The 26,321-nt window shown below is 42.8% G+C and overlaps 2 protein-coding genes across 18 annotated transcripts in view; one reads left to right on the top strand and one right to left on the bottom strand.

Annotated features, from left to right (window-relative positions):
- Positions 1-9,574, bottom strand: part of BEND6 (BEN domain containing 6) — a 41,108-nt gene extending 31,534 nt beyond the window's left edge. For 5 of the 8 annotated variants that reach the window (XM_048845246.1, XM_048845248.1, XM_075126492.1 and 2 more), the window contains exon 1: positions 9,431-9,569. The gene's annotated coding sequence lies outside the window, so the exon portion shown is untranslated. Of the gene's footprint in view, positions 1-2,886; positions 3,012-9,430 lie in introns of all 8 variants that reach the window. The other 3 variants (XM_075126491.1, XM_048845244.1, XM_048845250.1) reach the window with 3 other exon arrangements.
- Positions 9,575-10,363: 789 nt separating this feature from the next.
- Positions 10,364-26,321, top strand: part of DST (dystonin) — a 485,843-nt gene continuing 469,885 nt past the window's right edge. For 7 of the 10 annotated variants that reach the window (XM_048845227.2, XM_075126489.1, XM_075126488.1 and 4 more), the window contains exons 1-2: positions 10,364-10,544; positions 11,021-11,082. In XM_048845227.2, coding sequence (XP_048701184.2) covers positions 10,364-10,544; positions 11,021-11,082 — 243 coding nt within the window. The remainder of the gene's footprint in view (positions 10,545-11,020; positions 11,083-26,321) is intronic. The other 3 variants (XM_048845229.2, XM_075126480.1, XM_048845239.2) reach the window with 1 other exon arrangement.

Raw genomic sequence — 26,321 nt, 5'->3', positions numbered from 1 at the left:
TAACTCCCTTCTCTTCATGTGCCGGTATATTTATGGCTGCATCTGTAATTTTCATTTCATGCATCTGAAGAAGTGGGTTTTTTACCCACAAAAGCTTATGCCCAAATAAATCTGTTAGTCTTTAAGGTGCCACCGGACTCCTCGCTGTTTTTATGGATACAGACTAACACGGCTACCCCTCTGATATTTAGCAGGGGGTATAACAGTGAAGTAAATTTTCAGGGCAATGTGTGAGGGAATTTAGCTACACAATTCTTACTATCAGTATCTATCAACTGTACTTCTCAATAACTTAATTATAATGGATGGTTAGTCTGGTATAACTGGCTGTGAAAAATTTTGAGATACTTCTGTGTGAACTGATGCTATTCTCAGTAAGCCATATTATCTTATTTACACAGGTAGTCTCACTGATTTCAGAGTCCCATTGGCATTTGAAGTCTGCAGGGTTTGGCCTATACCTTGTACTGGTTGTCAAAAATCTCCTTGAGGAATCTGTGCGATGATTATTATTTTTCACTGGCGTTTCCTGCATGCTGTGGGCTTCAGCAACCTAGAAATACCTTGAAATATTAATAACTCCTAAGTATATTAATGTCCACCACAAGTACAATTCTGTTTTTAATTATAAGGTTGAAGGATTTTCTTTGAAAATGCTCTAGTTCCTTCACCAAACCATCTATCTTCTTTTGTAATCCTGAGAGATGACAAAGGAAAAATAATGGATTTACTAAGCAGAACTATTTAGTAGCTCAAGGATTATAACAATATTTTAAAATTAGTAATTAATTTAGCTAACAGCTCAATATGTTGTGCAGACTCACAGAGACTGTGGAGATGCCTTTACTGAACTCAGAGGTTTACTTTCATTAGTCGACTTTCAAAGAAACTATCAAGCAAAACTAGTAACACTACAAAGAAAGGGATGTGGTACATTATCTTAGTTCTGCATACTGGATAAATATCTTAAATAAATAGATATTTGACAGCTCTATGATGGTATGTCTACAGTCATGTCTACAAGTTCAACATGTATTTGCTCAGGCACAAATTGACAAGGCCATCACAAATACCACATGGCAATGGGTACAGACTGGCAACCAGAGTAACATTGTGAATAGGAGTGTGCAGATGTTCCTTCCAAAGTTCTTCCAGTGGAAGGGCAATGTCACCAGGAGAAGTTTAACCACAGCCAAAATCAGGCACAAGATATAAACTTAGCACTTGCTCTGAAAAATGGCCAATCAAGAGCCATTTCTCTAAACTACCTGTTATAGTATCTGTTCTGGAAAGATGAATAAAAGGCTGAAGAAAACATCAAAACATCTTTCCACACCCTACTAACATACTTTAAAATTTGTCTGGTAAGAACCTATGACGAGACTTTCTGAGGGAGTTTAAGGCTGGTACAGACTAAATACAGTGCTTACCTCCATCTTTCATATCCCACTACAAAATATAGGTGCTCAAATAGTATGGTGATGACTGCAGTACAAGAATATACATAGAACAGAACAGAATATTCTAAATGGCCCAACCCTGTTTTTACATGACAACAGACGCTATCCTATTTTGCTGAGCTACTCCATTTTAAAGCTTTATTAATAGTGACCTACTCCCTTCAATTATAAGAGCACTGCAGCAAAATAGGGGCTAGCATATTCAAGGGTGTGCTCATGTCAATATCAACAGTCCAATGGCACTTTGACTGCCTACACTTATGCATTATTTTTTTGGCTTCCCTTGGTAAGTGATTATACATTTAGAAAGGCTGCCTGGTTAATACTTCCAGTGTCTTCTCTTCTATTCCAAATCCCCTGTCCAAAAGTCCTCTTCATGGAACAATACCAGCAGTAGGGGATTGGTTAACTGGTGTGATCAAGCCTAAGAAAAAAATATTCTGTCCTAGTACCTAGAAGTAGCAAACTTTTTACATGGATCCAAGTCAAAAAATTAAACATAAAAGTGGTCACACTTTTGTTTTGCGCGACCAGAATCCTGCTTTTGTGGTGCATACATGGAGCAGACGCAGCAACGACCATCACTGTAACTTGATGGAACATAAAGGAGCCATATCCTGGAAAGTGTCATTGTAACAGGGTGGCTTGCCTTTAAGAGCTGGAGGGCCTAGGCCTACTAACCCTGATTACAATGGAGTCACGCCTGGCTATAAGAGTAGCAGAAAGCTACAATGAAGAAGCTACAGAGCGAGAAAGAAAGAGAAGATGCAGTGAAGGGAATTTTTGTGAGAGTTTTTGAGATTACCAGAGGTGGGAGGCGTGGCAGTATGCTGTGGAAGAGACACTTCTTAGGTCATAGATCACGACCTGCAGTGTAATTGCTTTGTTGTTGTTTTCAATTGTGTGTTGCTGTATTGGGAACATGAAAAAGGAATAAAAGTCTAGCCAGAAGGGCCTGGAGACTGAAGTCTGGCCAGATGTGGCTGACTGTTTGCTGGGCATGTAATGGGAAAGCCCCGGAGAAGGGAGAAATTGTTAGCAAAGTACTGCAATGGCACCTCTAGTCATGGGGTGTGCTGAGTAAACGGCAACCCTCTACAACTAGTGTAGCTGGCAAGATTCGCAACTCCCCTCCCACCAAAAAGGAAAGTGGAAACTGAAGGGGTAACAATAAAAAAAGAGATGAAGGACACTGTCCCATTATTCGCAGAACAGCAGCAAAAGACTCAGACCCTGCTGCTGACTTTTGCCAAGTGAACAAAAGGTACAGTTTTCCACCCAGCAGCAGTGGCAGGAGTCTCAGTGCCAAAAAGAGGAGCAGTTTCTGCAGTAACTGGAGACATTTACAGGGATGAGGTCAGGGCAGGCCTGGCCCGACATTGGCAAAGCTGGGGTTGAAGGACAATATTGAGGCCTTTCTCTGTACCTTTGAGCGGGTTCCTTGCCTTGCTGGCTGAGAAGACTCCACTTGGGTGGCGAGGGTGGTACCATTTTTGACTGGACAGGCTCAAACCACATTTAGAGCTTTCAGTGAGACAGTCAACTCATACCCTGAATGGAAAGCAGCTATCTTAGATTAGTATTGACACTAGAAGCGTACTGGCATAAATTCTGTATCAAGTCATTTCAGCGGAAAGCCCAACCCCATGTGGTAGCTCACAGGTTGCAGGACCTGGCTGATTGGTAGCTGCCAGAGAACTCTCTGGGGAAAGTCATGGACCTAATTGTTTTAGAGCATTTCTTGCAGGTTCTGCCCATGGGAGCTCAAACGTGAGAGAAGCAGTTTAAAAGCTAACATCAGTGGCAGAAGCAGTGGAAAAGGCAGAGATCCTAGAAAAAACGAGATTGCCTGTGTACTATGTTGAACAAACTGGAAGGGGAGAGAGCCTGGACAATACATTCACATGGTTGGCAACACACATAAATTGCAGGAAGATGGGGAAGTTCTCTTCAGGTAGACTTTGCCCTGGCAAGGCTTTAATGGGGTTGGAGTGGGGAGTGTAACATGGTGGCTAGATCTTAAGGGCTGGAGGGCCTAGGCCTAGTCAACCCTGATTACAAAGGAGTCACACATGGGTTGGATCAGGTGGTTCCACTATAAGAGCAGCAGGAAGTTGCAACAAGGAAGAAGTTGGAGTGCGGGAGGGCAGGCTACAGTGAGGGGGCTTTTGTGAGACTGCTAGAGGCAGGAGGCCTGCCAATAAGCTATGGAAGGGATACCCTGGAGGACAGAGCTCAAGACCAGCAGAGTAATTGCTATGTTGTTGTTTTCAGTTTTGGTTTGGCGTATTGGGAAAGTGACAAAGGAATAAAAGCCTGACCAGAAGGGCCTGGAGGCTGAAGCCTGGTCAAAAGGGCCTGTGAGAGACTGTTTGGTGGGAATGTCATGGGAGAGCGTCAAAGGGGAGAAATTGTTAGTAGGCCATGGCAGACACACCCCTGGCCACGAGGGGGTGCCCAGTAAATGGCAATCCTGCTACAGTCATCAAGCAATACTTGGATTTCCTTCTGAAGGTGATCAGCTTGTTGTCATATTGTCACTCAGTCTCTTAGAGCCTCATGTGTGTTGAAATCACTTTTCTCTTATCAACTACCTACTTAGTAGCATGTTGCAGTAACTGACAAACTTCCACATTTACAGATTTGGTGGAGGCATTATTCCATGCTGTGGGCTTAGTTTACGGAGCATTATCAGTGTCATCTGCATTTCAGGAATTTTGCAAGAGGCCAGCACTCCACTCACTAGTGACTACCGTACAGCTTTAAACCTTGCCACTCCTATCTAACAATTAAAAATCCTTTTTTAATATACCTCATTAAATCTAATTCAAATCAGTAAAATGGTATATGTATTTTATATTTGCTGTATGTAACTCCTTTAATGCTAAAGGATCCCAAAGCATTTTACCATTACATACATATGGTACTTCTGAAGTCCAATTGCCTTGGGGCAGACAATTGCGACAAATGAACATAGCACAATAACGTAGAGAGTGGACAAATTTTAACCAAGGACACAGACACACACAACTACCCTAATAAAAAAACAGCATAGTATCTTTAGTGGTATATTTTCTGCAGGGCTTAGACCAGCTTCTCCGTGTGGAAGCTTAACTTGTATCAGCATTTTTGCAGTCAGAAAATGAATTGTGGGTGCACAACTGTATAAATTCACCTTTATCTGATTTGCACCCATGATCAAGTTGTTAGAGGTGCTGCCTTTTAGATCTGCACCAACAACTGAATTGTGGGCATAAAAATTCTGGTACAAGTTCGGTGTGAGCAAATGGAACTTGCAACATAAGGCCACCTGTCTGAAAAGCTACCCTGTCATGTCCATGGAGAGTAGACAGGACCCTGTTTTTTAAAGTGTCATCTGGAAGGCCTACAGATTGTACTGATGGTTTTCCAGAGGCGCAGTGGTCTGGAGGGATGAGCAAATGTATGGTGTTCAGATTATGTGGCCTGGGGCAAGTCACCTAACCTCTCTGGTTTAGCTTCTCTGGCTGTAAACTGAGGCTGGCAATACTTATTTACCTACTTCACAGGGATATTCAGAGAGTTACTTAATGATTGATTAATTAATTAAGTAATGTGCTCTTTAAACATATAAAAACACTGCACTGAACCCTCAATTTAATTGTCTTGAAAGAATGAAGTGTTGAGGTGACCTTGCTGAGATTTGAACCTATAGTTTCACATAGCATAATTTTTAAAACATTAAGGACATTATTCAGTAATGTGAATGTTGGAAAAATCCACACAGAATAGCACTTTCCTTTTTTGTTTTTGTTGTTTGCGACTTCAGGTTTTCTAGAAGAAAGAAATGAGATTTTATTTAAATGATTAGATAATAATTCTACCAGGTAAGGAGTCTTTTAAACAGAATATAGTACAGTTAAGGGTATGTTAATGTTTACTGCTTTTGATAATAAATTACATTTTAGGCTTTGTATTTTTATTTCTTATCTGTTCAGCAGAAGTTGAATAATCAGAACTCAGAGAATTTCAAATTTTGGCAGTGTAGTTTTTATCAGGTCCTTTAAATAAAACTCCAAACACTCCCCCAGAGACTTACTATACAACAAATAAAGTCACAGTAATATATATGAAAGAAAAGGGTTGTACTTTTTCACTTACTCAGGTTTACAGTAATCTTAAACATATCAATTTCATACATCCAGGTCACCAGATCAGCCAATTATGTGACTTTTTTTTTTTTAGCAGAGAGTCTTATTACTGTAAACTGAAATATACAGGATCTGAATCTGTAAGATGCTAAGTGCCTCTTGTGAAATGCTGAGTGCCCTTATCTCTCATTGATCTAGCTCTGTGATGATCTTTGAAGGCACATGCATCCCTTCATCTATGTATAAATTATCAAGGAACACAGGCTAGACTGTGCCTTGGACTTACAGGCCATCATGTGGGGCCAAAAGGGCAGGGAAAAGGGTGGAAACTTGATCCCAACTTGTCAGCCAGTACTGCCCAGCCAGCAGAAGGGTATGTATGGGGGGCGGGAGAGGGGTAATAAATTGCAGCTGTTTAGGTCAGCAGCAAATTACTACATGTCTGGAGGCAGGAGGATGCAGGGAAGGAATCGTGCCCCAGCATCCCATGCTCAGGGCTGTACTTAAAGGCCCAATCTTCCCATACAACTTTTTTCCCCTTTTTCTTTTGCAAAGAAAACCAACTTTTGGATAAACCAACTGTGTGAAATTATCTAATGACAATGATTCCAATGAGGGGGCCTCCTCCACCACCATCCCATCTCCCTCCTCCATTAAGAACTTCCATTTGCCTTTATTATCCATAATAACCATGGAGTCCCTGGCTGGAACTTGTCTTGTCCTCTCACACTGCCAATGTGAGTAAAACTTTTATTGCCATGCATACCCCACTACTTCTGAACACCTCTGCTGAAATCTTCTCCCATGCCTTTGTTTCCTGTCACCTTGGCCGTTGCAGTTTCCTTTCTCTAGGACCCGCACTAGATGCCAGCTGTCCAGATTCCAGCATGTGCACAATACTACCTCCAACCTTATACATATAAAGAAGTGCAGCCACATCATGCACATCCTAAAACACCAGCTCTTCCCTCCCTTCGTTCCAATTCAAAATTGTTTCCTTGTTCATAAAACCTTTCACAGATTTGCTTCAGCCTCTCTCAAGGGACTTGTTTCTCAGTACTTCTTGTCCCTGCCCCCTCAGCATTGGCCTCTGTCATTCCACACACTGTTGCTACAGTTGGCTCGAGAGACCTTACCCTGCATCTCCTGTTCTGAAACAGCTTTCAGTATCCCTCCACCTAAAGCACTCTCCCTCCGATGTCAAATCTCACCTGAAAGTACAGCTTTTCTCTTGATTTCCTCCCTTTATTTCTGCCTCTTTTCTCCTATCCGATTCTAAAACTCTGTAATTGTATTAAGACTACCTCTCCAAAAAGCATTTTTGAGAAGAAGTTTGTATCAAAGCTGCTGTACAAATAAATATGTTCTTTTTATCTTTCAGATACACACAGGAAATAAAATGGTATATTTTCCAAATAACTACTAACCTTGTTTCAATTTTTTTTTAAAGTGAAATCCCTTCAATGACTTAATTCTTACTGACCATTATAAGTAATGGTAATAATGTTTTAACTCCTGTACAGAAAAGGAAAATGCTTAGCAAAAACAGAATAATGATGTAATATAAATATTGACAGAGGCAGAGCAGAGGCTAATGTAAATGAGGGGAATGACCCAGTTTGCTGGGGCTCAGAAGCCGACAGCCGTCACTATCTGACATTTGTGCATATATTTCTTGAAATAAAATATTCTCTTTTGCATTTTTCAAATGCAAAAGAGAAGTAGATGTAATGAAATGCATTATGCCTCTTTGGCAAAATAATATCCTAATGTGAGGATTGTGCAATAACCCTTAGGAAAAAAATTATAGCTTTTGCCTTCTAAATGAGCCAATATTACAGATTTACTTGCAGCCAGATGCCTTACTTGCAGCCAAATGCCATTTCTATCCAGAGATAACGAGAAAATACCAACATTCCATGGCTCTTATTCACATCAAGGCATTGTGTGGTCATTGTTACAGTACACTTCCAAGGATCTCCCAAGATCTTTCAATAAATCAATACAGAGTGAAAGGAAAAGTTTTTTTGTGACAGCAACATAGTGCAACAAGACATAACAGTAGCGCAGTGTGCTGTAATGGAGAATACATCAAGTTGTCTCGTGCAAGTGAAGCAACGTGGACCTTTTTAATAATCTCCAAGTAATCTGCATTAATACAGCCTTACTGCAGTGTACTGCGGTATCAGGAAACATTTCACTGTTGCATCATGATGCAATGCAACCTGATCACATCTGTTATTTCCCAGATAATGAAGAATGTACTCATGTACTCTCAGATAATGCCTGTACCCTATGCTGTTAAACGTTCTATTTATAATGTAATACTACAGAATAATTCTATCACATTATTAAAAAGGTGGGATGAAATATCTCATAACTAAAAAACCACCACCACTATTCTTTTTCTGGGTTAGACACACCACCCACCATCAGTTTTATCCAGAAAAAAAACCCTAGATCAACTAAAAATGGATTTCCACAATCTTAAAAGTCTACTAAGGAGTTATATAACAATTTAGTGATAAATAGGCTGAATTCCATACATTATTTTATCCATACTTACTCAAGGAATCACAATTAGGTTTCTCTCTATAAACTTAGATGATCTTGTAGTGTATTTTAAATCTAGGCACACACTTGTATCCATACCTTTTGTTATATAAAAGCATAAACAACACTGCAATTTGATTTACATAAAGTGCATTTGATTATTAATAAAAAGTTTGTAAAATATTTCTCTGAATTGTGTGTGTGCATGTAAGCCACATAAAATGAACACAAATTTATTTACCAATGAGTCCTAACTTTTTAGGATCATACTGGTAAATATTATTGCATAATGTTACCTAAATGTACATGTATTTTTCATGGTGTATTTTTACAATGTAATAAGAGATTTGTATTGTACTTGTGCATAATTTCTGAAAGATAATTCTTAAAGTATTATGCCTTCAGTTACAAATACTGAAACATAGTTGTTATATACATTAACAGTACATAGGATCCATTTGGTTTCTTCATCCCAACCTAACAGTGTGCAATGAAGCTCACTGGAGGTGACATTTGCTGCAGCATATTGCAGTTTACTGCAGGAAGCCAGCATACATGGTATTCTGATATAACTGATTTTGCTGCAGCACCCCACAGCACCAGGGAATTTCCCAACGGGCTTTAATAGCTAAAATATTTTAGCTAACTGTGTAAATTATACCTCTCTTACAATATACGCTGCATGTATTTTATAACACTAAAAAACTATATTCTGTATGAAGGACAGCTACACAATCTCTTCAGTACTCAGTCAGTTATTGCACTAAACCAGGCAACGGAAATAAACCTCCCTGCAAAAGATGAGGTATCAAAATGCAGTAATATACATAACAATTATTCATTTAAAATATTTTTTCAATTCCGTGTATATCGTTATAGACCTTTCAGGAAACTGGTTTTGACTTGTGTCCCTGCGTTTGCTCTGTACCCTGCACAGCAAACCTTGTAGCAGTGAAAAGAATACCAGACACTTAGTGAGGCTCTCCCCTCCCCCCAACATTTGCTTAAAACAGAATTGACTCTGAATCCGAATCGAAGTTCTTGGGAATGCAGCTCACACACCAGCACCCTTGAAACCTGCGAACACAGAGAGGGCAAGGGCAGACAAGCTATTTTTTTGTTTTGTTTTAGGATGACACCAAGATAAATCTGCCCCTACCAAAAGGAACTTCTCTTAACGCGTGCCAAAGGCAGAGAGTGGGAGACAAGCGGTCGTAGTGGATTTACTAGAGCAAGCAATGCTTTCGCTGAGCGAAGGGGGGAAAGGAATGAAGGGCGATACGCTACTTCACCGTGTTACTTTCTTGCTTGTGGTTCTGCTTCCCAGCGTCTTGTCTCCTCTTCCGAAGCCGCAAGTGGAAAGATTTTCACCTCCAGAGGGAAGGAAGCAGCCTGCGGGCAGATGCTTTGTCTGGCTGCTTCTCTCTCCACGCCTGGCGGTGGTTCCGCTCGCGGAGCTCTCCGGCTCCGGACACTGTCCCCACACCGTGCAGCGCGGCTCCCGGGAGACACTCCTCCTTGCACCTCCTCTTCATTCCTTACTGTACCTCGCCGCAGCCATGTTCGCTCTCCCCTCTGCAGCAGCTGCAGCTCGTGTGATGTCATCAGCCACCAGCCAGCCAAGTCCAAACCAAAAAAACAAAACCCCCTTGATGAGCAGCCAGAAGCAGCAGCAGCAAACTTTGGGATTCAGCCCCCTTCCTCCTCCTCCTCCCGCCCCTGCTGTAAACTGCCAACCGATGGGCAGCCATCGCCTCAGTGTCAGCAGCAGCATTAAAACAGGGCATTTCTGGGATGCAGGAGCTGGAGGTGCACAGCACGGTGCAATGCCGCGAGACCAGCACAAGCGGGGCCCCCCCTCCATGTTCCAGGGCAGGACTGCGGCTGAGGGCTGCTGATCCATCTGCATCGCCTCGCTCCGCTCGCCCGCTGCTCTCACTTGTGTACAAGCCAGCGGAAAAATCCCCGTTGCTGCTGCGGCTGCTGCCGCCGCCTCCCTCTCGTCTGCTGAGTCATGGACTGAAGCCCTCTCCCCGCTAACTCACCAGCACATCGCAGCAGCGCTGTGTGTGTCTGCTGCAGCCATTCCGGATCCTGATTTCAGGAGCGCGCGGACCAGGAATCATGCCGCTCCTGCTGCCTCGATAAGCAGCCTGCCCGGCGTTGCCCTCCGGGCTGCTTTGCGCTCCAGGCTCAGCCCCGCACACACGCGCTGGAACCATGATCGCCGCAGCGTTCCTGGTTTTGCTGCGCCCGTACAGCATCCAGTGTGCCCTCTTCTTGCTCCTGCTCCTGCTGGGGACCATTGCTACGATTTTATTCTTCTGCTGCTGGCACCGCAAGCTCCAGAAAGGGAGGCATCCTATCAAATCCGTCCTTTCAGGGCGCTCAAGGAGCCGAGGTAAGAGATGCAGCGCCTTCCTTTCCAAGGCAGGAGGAATCTAGTATCTTTAAATACAAATAAATCCCTCTTTCCCTTCCCAGGTGGGCTCATTTTCTACCTTGGATTTTGTTTCTAAAACGACCGCATAGAGCGCCTTAGCCTCAGTTTATTAGGGCAAAGGCTTTAGAGAATTCAAGCTGAGTCCAGGACTGCGGCAGCCTAGTCTCCACCCATCCCTTAACGAAATCTCAGCTGGTGGGAGGAAAGTAAGGGACTCGAACCTCCTGATTTCTCAAGTACACCAGAACTTCGCCATCCACTGCTAGCAGATGAATTAAATATAAACGCCTGAGACTGCTGCAAGTTGGGCTTGGAGACTCAGATCTCACTAAAGAATCTGCACAAGACAACAAGCACTGAAATCAAACTCCTTAATTTAAGTGAATCTGAAACTAAGCCAGATGCAGTCCTATGTCTTTCTCTTTTCCTTCCAGATGCTGTAATGAGAACTCATCACTGTCGCTCCGAGGTAATTTATTTAGCACGCAATTTCAAGGTCAGAAGAAGTTCTCTTACATGAGTACAAATTGTTAAAGTCTTTGTATAAAATCACTTGTTCACTTTTTATTTTGCACGAAAATCCCTATTTTGCATGGAAGCCTTTCACAGAATGTGCCAGTGGTTTATTTAATATTAATTGATATTAATTAATATTAATTGGCCTATTTAATGATCCCTAAGCTTACTTAAATAAGAGCATTGTTTGTTTCATGTACCTGTAATAAGAATGATAGGTAAATACATAAAAAACAGTTGATGCAGGCAATATGGAGATATGCGTGGCTGGTACATATTGACATAGCAGAGCTTCCATTTCTTTGCTGTATTGTCAGTGGTCACCTGTGTTTTGCTGACTTGATATTTCAGAGCTGCCCCCTTCACTTGAAAACTCAGATGGAGCTGAAGATCAGTACTTCAAGTTAGGAATAAGACTTGACAAAATTTTATTTTCAGTCACCATAATTGTATATTAATAGGTCAAGGGTCTCCCAGCTCTCCTGTTTTAATGGTACAGAAATTCAGAAAGAGTTGATTTCCTCTAGCCTGCTGGCACCTATTCATATACATCTTGCGGGAGGGAAGGAAATTCTGTTTCTGGCCCACCTCCCCATAGAGAACCTGCGTCTCCCTCAGACAGAGAGTTTCCACTCTCTTTTCTCCAGACAGTGCATGAGCCAGTGCTGCCGGCAGCTGAGTTCTCAGCAGAGTCCCCTGTTCTCTGCTTTACAGGAACAAACTCCCTGTGTGCTAGGTTGCATCTTCAGTTGGCCCAACTACCCATCTGGATAAGAGGGGCAATCAGGCCAAATTTGAGTGGTCTTGCAACCTTGTTCATCAGATCACATCGCTACTCATGGAAATTTGGCCTGGCTGCCCTTTGGTTTGTACAAAGGGACAGTCAGGTCACATTTCAGTGGCGCTGTGTCCATGCAGCCGCAGTGCCACTCCAGATTATTCCAACAGCAGTCATACTGGTTCACTATGAAACTACTGTTTAAAAGTGGTCAGGCCATGGCCCCTCTGGCTCCGCGGCCTAGAGAACATTGAGCAAGCACTCCTCCACACCTCAGTTGGTGCCAGGGCTCTAACCACAAACAAGGAACATTTTTAGAGGAAGGAAAATAGTATTATCCCTAAAGCTGCTCTCTCTGTGCTTCACTGTAAGGCTTCTGCCTAGAATCTTCCCCAGTCCCTCTCCTGCCTGATTTACTGCTACAGATTTAAAGAAACAGTAGACATAGCTTCATACCCACTTCTGAAGGTACTTGTTGGTTTGGAGCCCCAGAAAGAGTTTTGCATGGACGGACCTATTTTGGTGTTTGCATCCCCCTCAGCCCCCCCAACACACATTAAAAACATGGGTAAAATTTTCAAAAGCGCCTAGGTCTCTTTTTCATGAGGCTTGGATTTCTAATTCATATAGACCTGGTCTACACTTAAAAATTAGATCGACCTAGCTGTATCACTCAGGGCTGTGAAAAGTATAGCACCCTGAGCGCTGTCCTTAGGCTGGTTTACCCCCGTGTGGATGCTGCTAGGTCGACAGAAGAATTCTTCTGTCAACCTAGCTATCACCTCTTCATCCAGTGAAATGATTGGTCTCCATGTTTAAGTATGTCTCCCAGCTAAGACTGGAGAGTGGGTAGGAACTCCTTTAATGTTTTACATTGAATTGAGAGACGTCTTTTCAGCTTACTGTCTTCTCTGTTACAGTGGAAATATGTAGGTATTCAAGGGGTTGTAAGCACTACAGTAATACAAATAATCATAATAATTCACAGTGTAAAGTCAAAACAACAAGGAGTCCTTCTGGCACCTTAGAGACTAACAAATTTATCTGGGCATAAGCTTTCGTGGGCTATAATACACTTCATCAGATTGTTAATCTCTAAGGTGCCACAAGGACTCCTCCTTGTTTTTGCTGCTACAGACTAACATGGCTATCCCTCTGAAACCTGTAACAGTGTAAAGTGTTTAATGCTATTATATTAACCCTGCTGTGTCTATTTGCATTTTACCTCGTGCACAAACTGCATATTTTAAAATTTCCTCTAACTTTTTACTTTACTGGAATCTTATGAGCTGGAATATGAAAAGCTGTATTTTTTTTTTACCCCTTTCCATATATGTTATAATTCAATATCCCCATCACTACTGTTCAACATTATGTTTGTCAGTAGAAATGCTGTTGTTTTTCCTCTTGATCAGATTAAATTGACCTGAGATTTTGTAAACTGAATTAAATTTTAAGATTCTTAGAGAAATAAATTGATTAATTTGACATCATGAAATGGCACTATTTAAAAAATGTTTGAAAATAAATATTTATTTTAAAGAATATTAAAAATTGCTGAATTACAAAATATAATAAGGATCCTTGCACAAACATTAGCAATGCCATATAAAACAAAGTTTAGCATTCTCATTAGTTTAGCAAAGTTTAGCATTTTGTACGATAGCACAAAATATTATGGACTGTACAGATCAATTCACATAAAATCTGACAAAAGACAAAGAATTGTATTTCGCAAGTTGGAGTTTGTAGTTTCTTGCCCAAAAAGTGAATGTAAAGTCATACTACTATGGTTATAATTTTCTACTGCTATTGCTGGCTGGTTCTAGTTGTGATTAGTTATATATTAAACATAGCTATATATGCCTTAATAAATGAGGATGAAAGACAGGTTCTGTGGTAAATAGCAGAATGGGTTTACGCATTAGTTATTCACCTTCTGACATTTACATTCAAATGTGACTTACGTCAGACATGAACATGCATTTGGTGGTCTGATTGTAGTCCTTAGAGAATAGTGATTACCATAATCACAGAACTACTGGCAAATTTTGAATGATTGGCAGTCTTCCAGGAGAGACTCAGATTTGGAAAAATGGGTGTTGCAAATCAGTATTGAAGTTCATTGTCAGGACTATAGCTTGCATGGTACATGCCTATTATGACTGTCTCTAGTGAGCACTATTAATCCCTTGCTGTCTTTAGTACTAAATTAATAAGGACAGCACACTGTAAAGCACTATAATCACATCTCTGATGAGTAATGGAAGGGTAGATACTAACTTTGAACAGTTATTTATACTTCATAACTCATCCTATGCTGAATTTTGTGTTCTGCTGATAAATTTCGTGAGAGTACCGTGCTCCTTTTGGGGGGTAAAATTACCTCCAAGTTTTGAAAGTCTTTGCAAAACACATATCTCAGCAGTATATTATAAGCACTACACAGATATTTCAGATTTTTGTTGTTGGAAAAAAATTACATATTAGGTCAAAGTAGGACGTAAATTGGCATAAGTCCTCGTGAAGGTAAATTGGTATGACATACTCCCTAGGGGGTTAAAAGGAAGGATTGCAGCAGGAAAAGGAACCAGCTGGAAGATAGGAGTAGTTGTAAGATACAACAGATTCCTCTCTCCCCACCTGCCCTGCTGACACTCATTTACAACCAATTTAAGCTGATTTTCAGTTGTGCAACTTTCACTGAGCCCGATTGGCTGTTTTGGCCTTGATAGTTATTGGAACACCAGTTCTTTAAAGCTATTGTTACTGAGGTTGCCCTTAACAGTTTCACTCCGTTTTGAAGCTTCTACCAGTTTGAGTTGGACTCTCTGTTCTTAACATCGGAAACACCACTGGAACTGGAAATGGAATAAACTTGTAAATTGCCTCCTCTAGTCACAAGATCAAGAGAGACCAGCTAATTTCCAAGGGTCTGTATACTCTGCATGAGTGCAAAAATCAGGCACTCATATGCACTATCATATAGATAGGATAACTTGCTTGATGCAGTTATCCTATCTATATGCTTTAAGAAAATTTCAGAGAAACAGCTAGAGAAGCAAATATTTTGGGTTTCATCCCTGCATTCCTTACCAACCCAAACTGCCAACAAAGCTCAATGGGAGTTTTACCCAAGTAAGTATTGAGAAGCATTGTTTGTTTGTTTATTCGTTCATTCAAAACTCCAAATGACAAACCATTCACTTATTTAAGCCGGTTCTGTATTCAGTGGAAGTTTTGGGATCTCTCTCTAAGTAAATACTTCAAGATTGGGCCCATCAAGCCAGTCCATTTTATGCTAGTTTACTTTTTAAAGTTAGATTGGATATGGTAACCATATATTCAAGGATCTAAAAATCGATCATTTAATGGTTTACATTTGACTTGGTAGTGTTGCCAGCTCTTGAGATTTTATGCCAAGTTGTGAGGTATTTGGGTTTTTCTGATAGCTTCAGCTCCTGGAGTCATGAGATCATGTGAGAATCTCACCTTTCATTTTTGAAAAAGTAAGCATCTGCCTCTCATGGTTGTGGAGAAAAGCTTGAAAACATGAATCCCAAAGGCTCAAAAACAAGAAGGCAAATAAAATGAAACCAAATTTATTATTTTAAAAATCTTCTGATTTTTAGGCCACTGATGATATGTCTGGGGGGCTGGCTCATGATTTTTGAATATGTGTGGTTGGCAATACGGTAAAGGGAAAACAATCTTTGTGATAAATGCTACAGTACTGCTTGATGTTTTTCAAATGTAGAGCAAAAAGAATACCATAGATTTAAATCTTTTCTCTGAATATTTTCCCATTTTCTCCACCACTGAATTAGAAAACATGTGGCCTCCAAAATCCATAGTAGGGATAAATGTACTTGTGCCAGAAATTTCGGCATATAGGTAGCAATGCACTGGGTAGTATCACCTGTTCTTTATTTATGATGAACCATCTATCATAAAATATTTGGGGCCACTGGCCAGGGAGTAGCGCCACTGAAGTTGATAAGCCTGATCCTGGTCCTATACAAATCCTTTGGAGTTTTGTAATTCATGGGGAGTTTTGAGTTCAGTGGGATAAGGTGCAGGTCCAATGGAACTAGTCACAGGAGTAAGACAAGTAAGATTTGATCCTTTATTAAGAGCCTGTTTATGGAAGAAGGCAGCATATGTTAACCACAGCTTTAGCAACTGAATAACAATTTGAAGTTTTGATTTCACAGACCTTATATTTTCAGCTTAGAATACTGAATAGTCACTGTCGCTGCAGGATAATATATATTCAGTCTGTCATTTAGATAAGACACATGTGTCTGGTGCTAAAAATAGGTCAGCCAAGTCTAATGGAAATTTTTATAAGAAAAAAAACGAACAGAAATGTTAAAAATGCTTTTTAGTATTATGAATACATATTATACCAAAACAGTGAGTCCTCAGCAAATCTGTACATTACCTTTGCCAGCAACTGTTGTCTTCTTCATTCACATAAAGAAATCATTACTGTGTTTAAACATTTTTTTTTAATCACAATCATCCCACTGCTGAGTCTACTTGCAAGACAACTAGCTAAAAATACAGTTCTGGATATTCTTAAAAACTATAATGAATAGACTTTGAACACTTGTGCTATAATTCATCACAAGAGTTCTACAGTTATTTATAAGCTGCTGAAGATACACACTGCTCCAGTGAAGAGAAAAATCCACAGAGCCTCCGAGGTGAATTACAGTCTTGTATTTGATTGGAGGGAGTATATTCAAGGATAGACAGAAGCATACAATAATAGAGAAATGGATGGATTCACCTATTCAAAGAATGTCTCTTATCCTCGGAGAGCTGAATCAATTTGAAAATATTTTTTCTGTTGTATTTGACATGTTTTTCCCCCAGGATATTTAAACTATTTTATATTAACTGTTGAAGAGTCAAGGAATAGTGTGATGGGAAAACAAAATCAGAGACAAAAATAAAACATTTTCATACGCATGCATAAAAACATTTGTAGGTGGGAAGATGACACTGAGCAAATAACTAGCAAATTATGTACCATTGACAATATGCATGTATCTTGTATGTCCATTTTTGTTTGTCTGTCTTGTATAGATAGATTGTAAATAGTATTTGTATAGTGCCTATCACAATGGGGCCCTGATTTTGACTAGACCCTTCGGACACTATCATAATAATTAGAGTAATGATTAATAGCATACAGTCAGAGGGTTTTCTTATGTGAAGAATCCCACATAGAGGCCAGGAAAATTTGCAAGGTTCCATTTATGGAGTTTCCTCTGAAGGTTCCCATGGGGGAGGATGAAGTTTGCCTTCCTTTGGAAAAAGTAGGCAGTTCTGTGTCTCTGTGCTGGCTTCTAGCCTCCTTGCCTCCTGGAGTGCTCTCCTGGAATGCTGCCAGTGTGGCAGCCTGACCACAGCACGCTGAAACGCCGGAGGGGGTCTCTCAGTTGGCCCTTGTTAAAGTATTGGCATTGCATTACTGCAGCAGCAGCCCCCAGAGGTCTGCACCTCCCACCCTTTGAAAGAGGATTACACTAGAGATGCCTGAACCTCCGTCAGGAGTTCATACAGCCCCAGGATCCTTGCAGGTAAGGGATACAATGCCTGAATAAGGAGAAGAGAATCTGGCCCTTAATTAGCTGCTGTCCCTGTTACTTCATTTTCCATACATGCAGCTTTATAAGTGCCCTCTCCGGTTTTTTAGATGTTTTTACAAAGTCACGTACATCCCTCTAGTAAATCCCATTGTTTCCTTTGCTAGAAAGATATAATTTTGATGAAGTCACAACCTAAGTTATACTGCACACCAGTTGATAATACACACTGAGCTCCTAATACCACAGGTAGACCCTTGTAACACAGTGGCTACCACCCAAGCACTGCCTCATGGCCAGAGGTGCCTCTGCAGCGTCCTGCCTCTGTTTTCCCCTTCATCAGGGCTCCTTAAACAAACCTCCACATGGCATTGCTCATCCAATCACAGCCTTTCTGGGGGGTTGGTTTCTTTATTATCAGAGAGTTCCTAAAACCAAACACAAAAATCAAATCTACCACCCAGCCTTAAGCTGGGTAAAGCCCCTCCTCCCTAGGGTAGTGTCCCTTCCTGCTGTCTGGGCTGCTGGAGAAGATGGAAGGCCTGACCTGCCTTTCCCCAAATGAAAAACAAAACTTTCAGCTGGGTCTTCTTAGCTAATCCCAACTCCCTTCTTCAGGGACCACTGCAGGAGACCTTCTCTTCCTATACCTTCACTCTGCAGTTCCCCTTCTAGCTCTGCCTTTCTTTTAGAAAAACATGCAATCTTGATTTAAAAATTGCCGGTGACTGAGAATCCACCACCACTCTTGGTAAATTGTTCAGTGGTTAATTATTTTCACTGTAGAAAATTTGCTCCTTATTTCCAGTCTGCTAGATTGAGGAGTCCAATATCCAATATTTGTTCCCCATGTAGATCCTTATAGACTATAATCAAGTCACTCCTTATTCTTCTCTTTGGTAAAATAACTGGATTGAGTTCCTGGAATCTATCACTATAAGGCATGTTTACTACTCCTCGGGGCTCTTCTCTAAACCGTCTCCAAATTATCAACATTCTTCTTGAATTGTTGACACCGGACCTGGACACATTATTCTAGTAGTGGTCACACCAGTGCCAAATACAGAGGTAAAATAATCTGTTTACTCCTACTTGAGATTCCCTTGTTTATGTATCCAAGGATCACATTAGCCCTTTTGGCCACAGTGTAACACTGGGAGCACATGTTCAGCTGATTATCCATCCTCTCCTGAAATCTTTTTCAGAGTCACTGGTTCCCAGGATAGAGTTCCCCATCCTGCAAATATGGCCTACATTCTTTGTTCCTAGATGCATACATTTACATTTAACCATTCTAAAACATATATTGTTTGCTTGTACCCAGCAAACCAAGTGATCCAAATCACTCTGTATCAGTGACCTGTCATCTTAATTATTTACCACTCCCCCAATTTTTGTGTTATTTGCAAACTTTATCAGTGATTTTATCTTTTCTTCCCAGTCATTAATAAAATCACGTAACAAAGGGCCAAGAAACAATCCCTCCAGGAGAGGGACACACCCGCTTGATTATTCCCCATTTACAATTACATTTTCAGATTTATCAGTTAGCCAGCTTTTAATCCACTTAATGTGTGCCATGTTAAATTTTATATTGTTGGAGTTTTTCAGACAAAGTGTCTCCCCCGACTGTTCACTTACAATTAGGTGACTCGTCATATTTCTGCTAAATCTCGGGTGAGTTTTCTAGCCATTTTAGTCATAGCAGGGTTATGAGAGGCCACCCATATTTGCAAACTGGGGCATGATGAAGCTCCTCCCTCACCAATAACCTTTCAAAAGGGAAGTACTGGACAGAAGTGTTCCAGACTAGCCTGTTGGATGTGGGTAGCTAGCGCAGTAGCTATGTATTATTACATAGCTATGTAGTGCAGTAGCTATGTCTTTCATTCTGTGTTACATTTGAAATGTTTCCTTGGTCCCTTCCAGTGCTGTATTTTTAACACTTAAAATTCCAAGTTTAATTTATAAAAGGACAAGTTTGCTAGTGAATCCCTCACTCCTGTTTCATGATGCGTACCAGGAATCTCTCAACACTAGGAGAACAAAGAAAAGGGCAGTAACAGAGGACTGAAAGGCCACATTATAAGGGCCTGTGCAGGGCCAGCCAGTAGGCAGCCTACGTGCACAGGCCACATACCAAATTGTGGTCAGGAGATGTGTAGTGGAGTCAGGGTTGAGGGGGGTCAAGATACCAGAAAGTCAGGGTCAGGCACAGACTTACAGACAGGGCGCAAGTAGTGGAATCAGGAACAAGCTGGGTCAGGATGCCAGGAAATCAGGGTCAGGTGCTGAGTTGCAGACAGGAGACAAGTAGTTAAGTTGGGAATGAGCCAGAGTCAGGAGCTGGAGTTTAGGGCTCACAGCAAGTTCTGCAGCAGAGCAAGCAGGCTGCCTGCACTGTTGCAGAGACAGCTTCCTATGCTGTCTTCCTGGTTAATATACCAGCATGGGCCAATCAGTGGGCTGCTCAGTCCGCACTAGGCAGTACTTCCTGCAAGGTCTAGCTTCCCAGGGTCCCCCGGCAGAAACCCAGCCTCAGCATCCCGTGGCAATGCAGAAACGTTAGCAGCCTGGAATCCTCATGAGAACAGGTTCTTACAGCACCTCCTTCTTCAGGTCCCCCTCTTGGGGTGATGCCTGTTTAGGCTTGTTGGGGTGAGTCCTATTGAACACCCTGACTAGGTCAGGGACATGAACATGGGAAGCCGGAGCCCTCCAGTCTATGAACTAATACAGGCAACCATGTCTCTATTGGGAATCAAGGATGGCATGCTCCTCATGACCCTGGATTTTGACTAGTGAAGGCAGGGGTGTGGTTTGGTCGGGAAAGATGCTCTCAGTATAGAGCTACCAAAAGGAAACATAAAAAAGTGGGTGTATTTTGAGGTATTGGGGAAGCTGTAGTTTAAAGGTAACTGGGTTGATCTGTTGGCATATCTAGAAGGGTCCCAGGAACTGGTGGCCCAGTTTCCAGAAAGGTTGACTGGTCTGGAGATGCTTTGTGGCGAACCTTACCTTCTGGCCTATTCTGAACACCAGAGCTTCCTACATGTCTCTACATGGTCTACATGTCTCTTGTAAGCCTTCTTCACCTCTTCTAGGTGGTTCTTGAGCTCCTCCTGTATGAGATGGATGGCTCTGTTGGACCCAGTTGGTGGCGGCTGGGTTTGGGGAGGTTGCTTGTAGTGCCCAGTGAAAATGGGAGTGGAATCTGAGGAATGGGCTCTGACCTGTAGAGGCATGGTTGGCATTGTTATATGAAAATTTTGCATATAGCAGGAGTGTGGACCAGTTATCTTGGTGATAGTTCACGAAATGTCTCGGGTATTGTTCCAGTACTTGGTTCACCCTTTAGGTTGCCCATCTGTTTGGGGGTGGTATGTGGTGGAAGTTGATAGGCAGACATGCAGTAACCAGAATGCTTAGCTCCAAAAGTGAAAGGTAAACTGTGGGGCTTGGTCTGAAACTGTGTATTCTGGAAGTCTGTGAAGATGAACCAGCTCCTGGAGTTTGGCAGTAGCCTCAACAGAGGGTAGGTAGTTGCAGGGGATGAAGTGGGTCTTTTTAGTCAGACTGTCCACAGCAATTGCTGGGAGTTCCACAGTGAAGTCTAAGAGGATGGCAGACCAAGGCCTAGTTGGAGTCTCTAGTATACGAAGGTGCTGAGTGGTCTAGTCTGGAGCATCTTGCTGCGTGCACAGTACTCACAGGAGTCCATGTAAGCTTGGACGTCAGACTGCCAACAGAAAAAATGGGCAAACTGACCCGCCAATGGAGTGTCATGGCATAGCTGTAGCACCTCCAGGCAGGGGCACTATGGGGGGACATCTGTGTGCTTGTCAAAGTATGTTACCCCATCCCACATGGAGCAGAGCATCTTAGTCTCTAATGGCATAGACTAGATTCCTTGGATGAGTGGGTCTTCTTTCAGGGTGGACTGGATGGGGGAGCTCAGGTCTTGATGAATTGTGGCATTGACAAATTTACTAGGCTTGAGGGGGCAGGGGACTCAGAAATAGGTTCCTCGTTTCCACCAGCCTCTCTGGAGCGAACGTGATGTGGGTTGTCAAAGATGGTCAAGAAGGCTTGCAAGAAGGTGTCCCAGTCAGGGAGCACTGGGCTGCTCTGTGCTAATGTTGGGGGAGCCCAGTTGAGCTCTTAGCTGGTGAGAAGGCTAACTACCAGTCCCACCCTTGTGTGGTCTGTGGGGTACGATCTGTGGTGGAGCTGAAAGGACAGCCTGCATTGACTCCGATACCCCTGGAATTTCCAAAGGTTCCTGTCAAGCCGTTTGGGCAGTGGGACCATGGGAGCCTGTTCAGGCGATGGTGGTTTGCTCAGGTACCTAGTGTAGCTGCTTCTCCCTGGGAGCAGGGTAGTTGCTCATGCAGGGTCCGTGCTTCTGTTGCAGACTGTGTAGCTTGGCTCTGTAGTTCGAGGTTCTGTCTGCAGATTAGTGACTTGGTCTTGCAGGTTCTAGGCCCACGGGGAACTGCTGGTCAGAGGGCACCCCACCCCTTCCATCTTCTGTGAAGGATAGGGTTGCCAGGTGTCTGGTTTTTGCCTGGAATGTCTGGTCAAAAAGGGACCCTGGCAGCTCCAGCACTGCTGACTGGGCTGTTAAAAGTCCAGGTGGCGGCAGGGGGATGAGGAGGGGACCTGCAGCAGCTCTCTCTGTGGAACTTGAGGGTGGTGCAAGCCCTGGCGGGCAGGGGGTGGATCCCAGTGAAGGGGCTGGGAAAAGCATTCCGCTGCAGGCTGGGGCTGGCAGGCAGTGGCTGGGGGTTCCTTGCAGAGTGGGCATGGTGGCCTTTAGGAAGTGCCTTCAGCCCCCTCCCTGTCTGGCCCACTGCTCCCCGGGGACTGCTGCACTGGGCTCATCTCAGGGCCATGCAACTAGCAGATAAGGGGCTGTGGGCTTGTCAGACTCCTCGCAGAGATGAATGAGCTGCACGGAAGCATGGGACTAAAGTTGGACTGCTCTCCCTGGGAATGGGTCCGAGCAGAGTTGGACAGCAGCTGGGTGTGGAGGCCCCAGCCAGCGGCTGTCCTGGGGGGGATGAAGGAGAGGGGCTGCTGGTCATTGCAAATGATGTGGGGTTGAGGAGGGAGCCTGCTGCAGCTCTCTCCCTGGAGCTGCTGTGATTTGGGCTACACAGCGAGCCAGGGGCAGCAGTGGGGTATGTATGTGTGTGTCACTTGTGTGGAATTCTCTCCCTGTCTTCCTCCCGCCCTCCCCCCCGCATTCCGGAGAACAGAAAAAAAATTTGCCCTCAGTGCGCTGGCCGAGCCATGTGTCCAGGATTCATGGCAGACAGAACAGCCTCTGAGGCCTGGGAAATGGCAGGGCAGCACTGGTGTGGCTGCTATTTAAGGAGCTACCTGACATCAGTACCTCCCGGAGCCCCCGTGAACTGCACTAGCCAGAGCTGCCCAGAGCCCGAACCCCATCCCGCACCCAAACTCCCTCCTGGAGTCCTCACCCCCTCCCACACCCCACCCCCCTGCCCCAGTCCTGAGCCCCTCCCACACTCTGAACCCCTTGGCCCCAGTTTGGAGCCTCCTCCTACACCCCAAACCCCTCATCCCCAGCCCCACCCCAGAGCCCGCTCCCCCAGCAGGAGCCCTCACCACCTCCCACACCCCAACCCCCTGCCTCAGCCCGGAGCCCCCTCCCATACTCCAAACCCCTTGGCCCCAGCCCTACCCCAGAGCCCACACCCCCAGCTGGAGCCCTCACTCCTTCCCATACGCCAACCCTCTGCCCCAAGCCAGTGAAAATGAGCGAGTGAGCGATGGAGGGAGGGGGAATGGAGTGAGTGGGGGTGGGGCTTGGAGAATGGGCAAGGCCTTGGGGCAGGGGGCAGGACTAGGGTGTTCGGTTTCCTGCAATTAGAAAGTTGGCTACCTTAGTGAAGGAGTTGGAGGGGCAAAGGGGGTCTGAGCAAATTGTCAGGCCCAGAGTCAGGGCTGGGCGGTCGGTGACCTTGGCCAGTTACAATGTTGCAGTCAGGAGATAAGCTTCCTGCAGTTTGTAGCTTCCCAGTGTACCCCAGAAAAAACCAAGCCTGAGCTTCTGATTGCACTCCAAAAGTATGAGTGGCCTGGAGCCCCATGGTCCCAGCTTCTCATCCTGCAAATTCTGACTGATTTGGCTCAGGAAATACTCTAAGCTACTTAAATTCATTCTAGCTCATCAGTGGCCATTGGATCAACCAGATCTGACTCTTTGCTTTCTAATTTTTTAAAAAGATTGTACTGAGGGTAGCAATCCCTGATGTAGGTTTTGAATGCACCAGGGAAAGGGGGAAGACACTTGGACAAGCTGTAACAAAGTCAGTGAAGAAATAGGGGACAGGACACCCTCTCACCTCTGAGATTTTTTTAGGAATAACTTGAGAACAGGCCAGCTTCTAAAATGGCCACACATAGGTAGCTGCCTGATTATTATTAGGATAATTTTAAGTTACTTAGGAAGTATGCAAAAGGTGTGACTACCTGGTATTTTACCACCTGCTTACTCATCTCAATTTAAAGTAAAATTCCACTTCACTAGTTTTATATATCATGCTTATAAGGAATTTGAAATAGAAATGATCATATCCTTAGGGATTCACGTTTTCAGATCACATCTCTTACTGAAGAGTTTTGGGGTCAGGAGGCCGAATCTCATCTCACCCACTTTTTGCTCACTAAACTCCCTTGATTTAAATGGACTTCTTATTTACATCTCTGCAAATGCAATCTCAATAAGGACCATCAGCTCTACTTAAATACACATGTACTGTTCTGTACCTGAAAAATGCATTCATATCCCATTTAAACTTCTTGGCTTGAAGTGTACAGTGTCACCTCAGGAACTGGAGTCCTGATTTTCTAATAACAAATATACTAAGTGCTACAAAAGCATAATGCAGTTAAGCATCACTTCATATAAAGCACCTACAGGTGACTGTACTTCAGTGTGGTTGTTAAATAAGATATCCTAATCCAACAGTTAGATCCTCAAAGTATCCCATACCTTTGTGTTTTGTTTTTATTCACCCTGCAGACCCAGTATAAGTAAGCACATCTTCACTGCCAAAAAAGGTGTGTTCTTAAATAGCAGTGAAGACAGGGCAACTCAGCTTTTAACTTGTGTTAGCTGCTTAAGTTAAAGCCAATCGGGGAGCCTGGGGATGAACTTTGGCTACTAACCCGAGTTAAAAACTGAGTTGCTATATCTTCACTGCTCTTTTAATCCAAGTTAGCTAACACACATTACCTGACCTGAGTTAAGAGCATATATTTTTTGCAGTGCAGAGAGTGAGCTGGTTTCTCTTTCATAAATAGAATTATGTACGAAGTTACAATGTGCAAGCCTCCAAGCAATGGCATGGCCACTGGTGTCACTAAAGGCCTGATTTGGTTTGCAGCACCTTTATTATGAGTGACCATGCATGAGAAAGAAAGAATTCAGTTTGAATCCCAGATCATAGGTTGAGTTTGCAGGGCTGAAAGTTAGATACAATATCTTTCTATTTGTAAACCAAGCACATTCAATGTGTAAATCACTGAGGTACAATAAAGTGGGAAACCCAGAATGATATTTTTACAGTCACTTTTCAGAGTTGAACAGTTCTTTAAAATACACAAATGCACAAAAACTGTATATATAATGATAACTTCCTATGCACTTGAATGAATAGCAGGAAGGCTCTTCAAACTTTCAGTTGGCTGCAGAATATGGTACATTGGAGTTATTTAATAAGACTCCTGCCTTGTTAAGTAGTTACTTCAAGAAAAGTATTTAATTCCATTTTTGCCCATATTCAAGGTTGTTCAGAACTCTGGCGTCTTGAGAATTTTTATAATGGTATGCACATTAGTGTTTCTGGGTCTTAAGAATTTTTAGATTGCATACACATGAAAGTTTCTAGGCCTTAAATAGGCAATAACTGACAATTCAAAGACTGTTTTTGAGGCCATTAGTTGACAGTAATAATAGATAACAGTTCTCATTTGTGCATAACCACTGTCAAAAAGTGAAATCGCACTGTGCTGGGTATTCCATTTGACTTCCTTTGATTCATATATTCATTAGTGCTATTGCAAAAGTGGCTTTAGTCTGATGGGCTCACTCTGATGTCTGGAAAAGTATTTGCAAACACAATTGAGGTCTGTTGCCATTCTTCTTAGTGCCCTCAATGGGCCTGATACCAACCAGCCGTTTTCCTGTAGACTACTGAAGCTCTGCCATAAGGCTTGGGCCCTGATCCAATGCTCATTGATGTCAGCGCAAAGACTTCCAGTTACTTCAATGGACGTTGGATAATGCCCTTAGCGACTCTCCTAGAGTTAATGTTTAGTGCCACTGCAAACACACACAAGCTTAAAGTCAAGCATGTGCTAAATCAGGTTATATTTGTCTCCCATTCAGAATACCCCCCATGGAAAACCCAGGTACTCCCTGGAAAAATCTAGGAAAACAGTATAATTTGGTTTCAAGTCCAGAAATAACCAATAGCCTAAAATGAAGGGAAAGGAAATGGCTGAGAGAGAGAAAGCCAAAGTAAATAAATAAGATGGCACATTGAAAGTATGGAACAGACAAAGATGCAATTCACTAAAGCTACCAAATGAATTGGTGCTAGTGGTACATAGTCATCCTTGCTTCTTATGAAAGTGTTATTTAGAATGTTAGAAGATAAGAAAAAACATATAGTAGAAATGAAGGAGAGGGGGGAAAGGTACAATGCAATATCCAAAACGTCCTCATATGTAAAATATTAACATGACAGCAAAAAGTAAGATAGTTATGAGTCTTTCCACCAAGGTTTAGTGTTGTTTATTATATTTATT

Source organism: Caretta caretta, chromosome 3 (genome assembly GCF_965140235.1).
Source record: "Caretta caretta isolate rCarCar2 chromosome 3, rCarCar1.hap1, whole genome shotgun sequence".
Lineage (NCBI taxonomy): Eukaryota > Metazoa > Chordata > Testudines > Cheloniidae > Caretta > Caretta caretta.
This window is presented reverse-complemented; position numbering and strand designations above follow the sequence as displayed.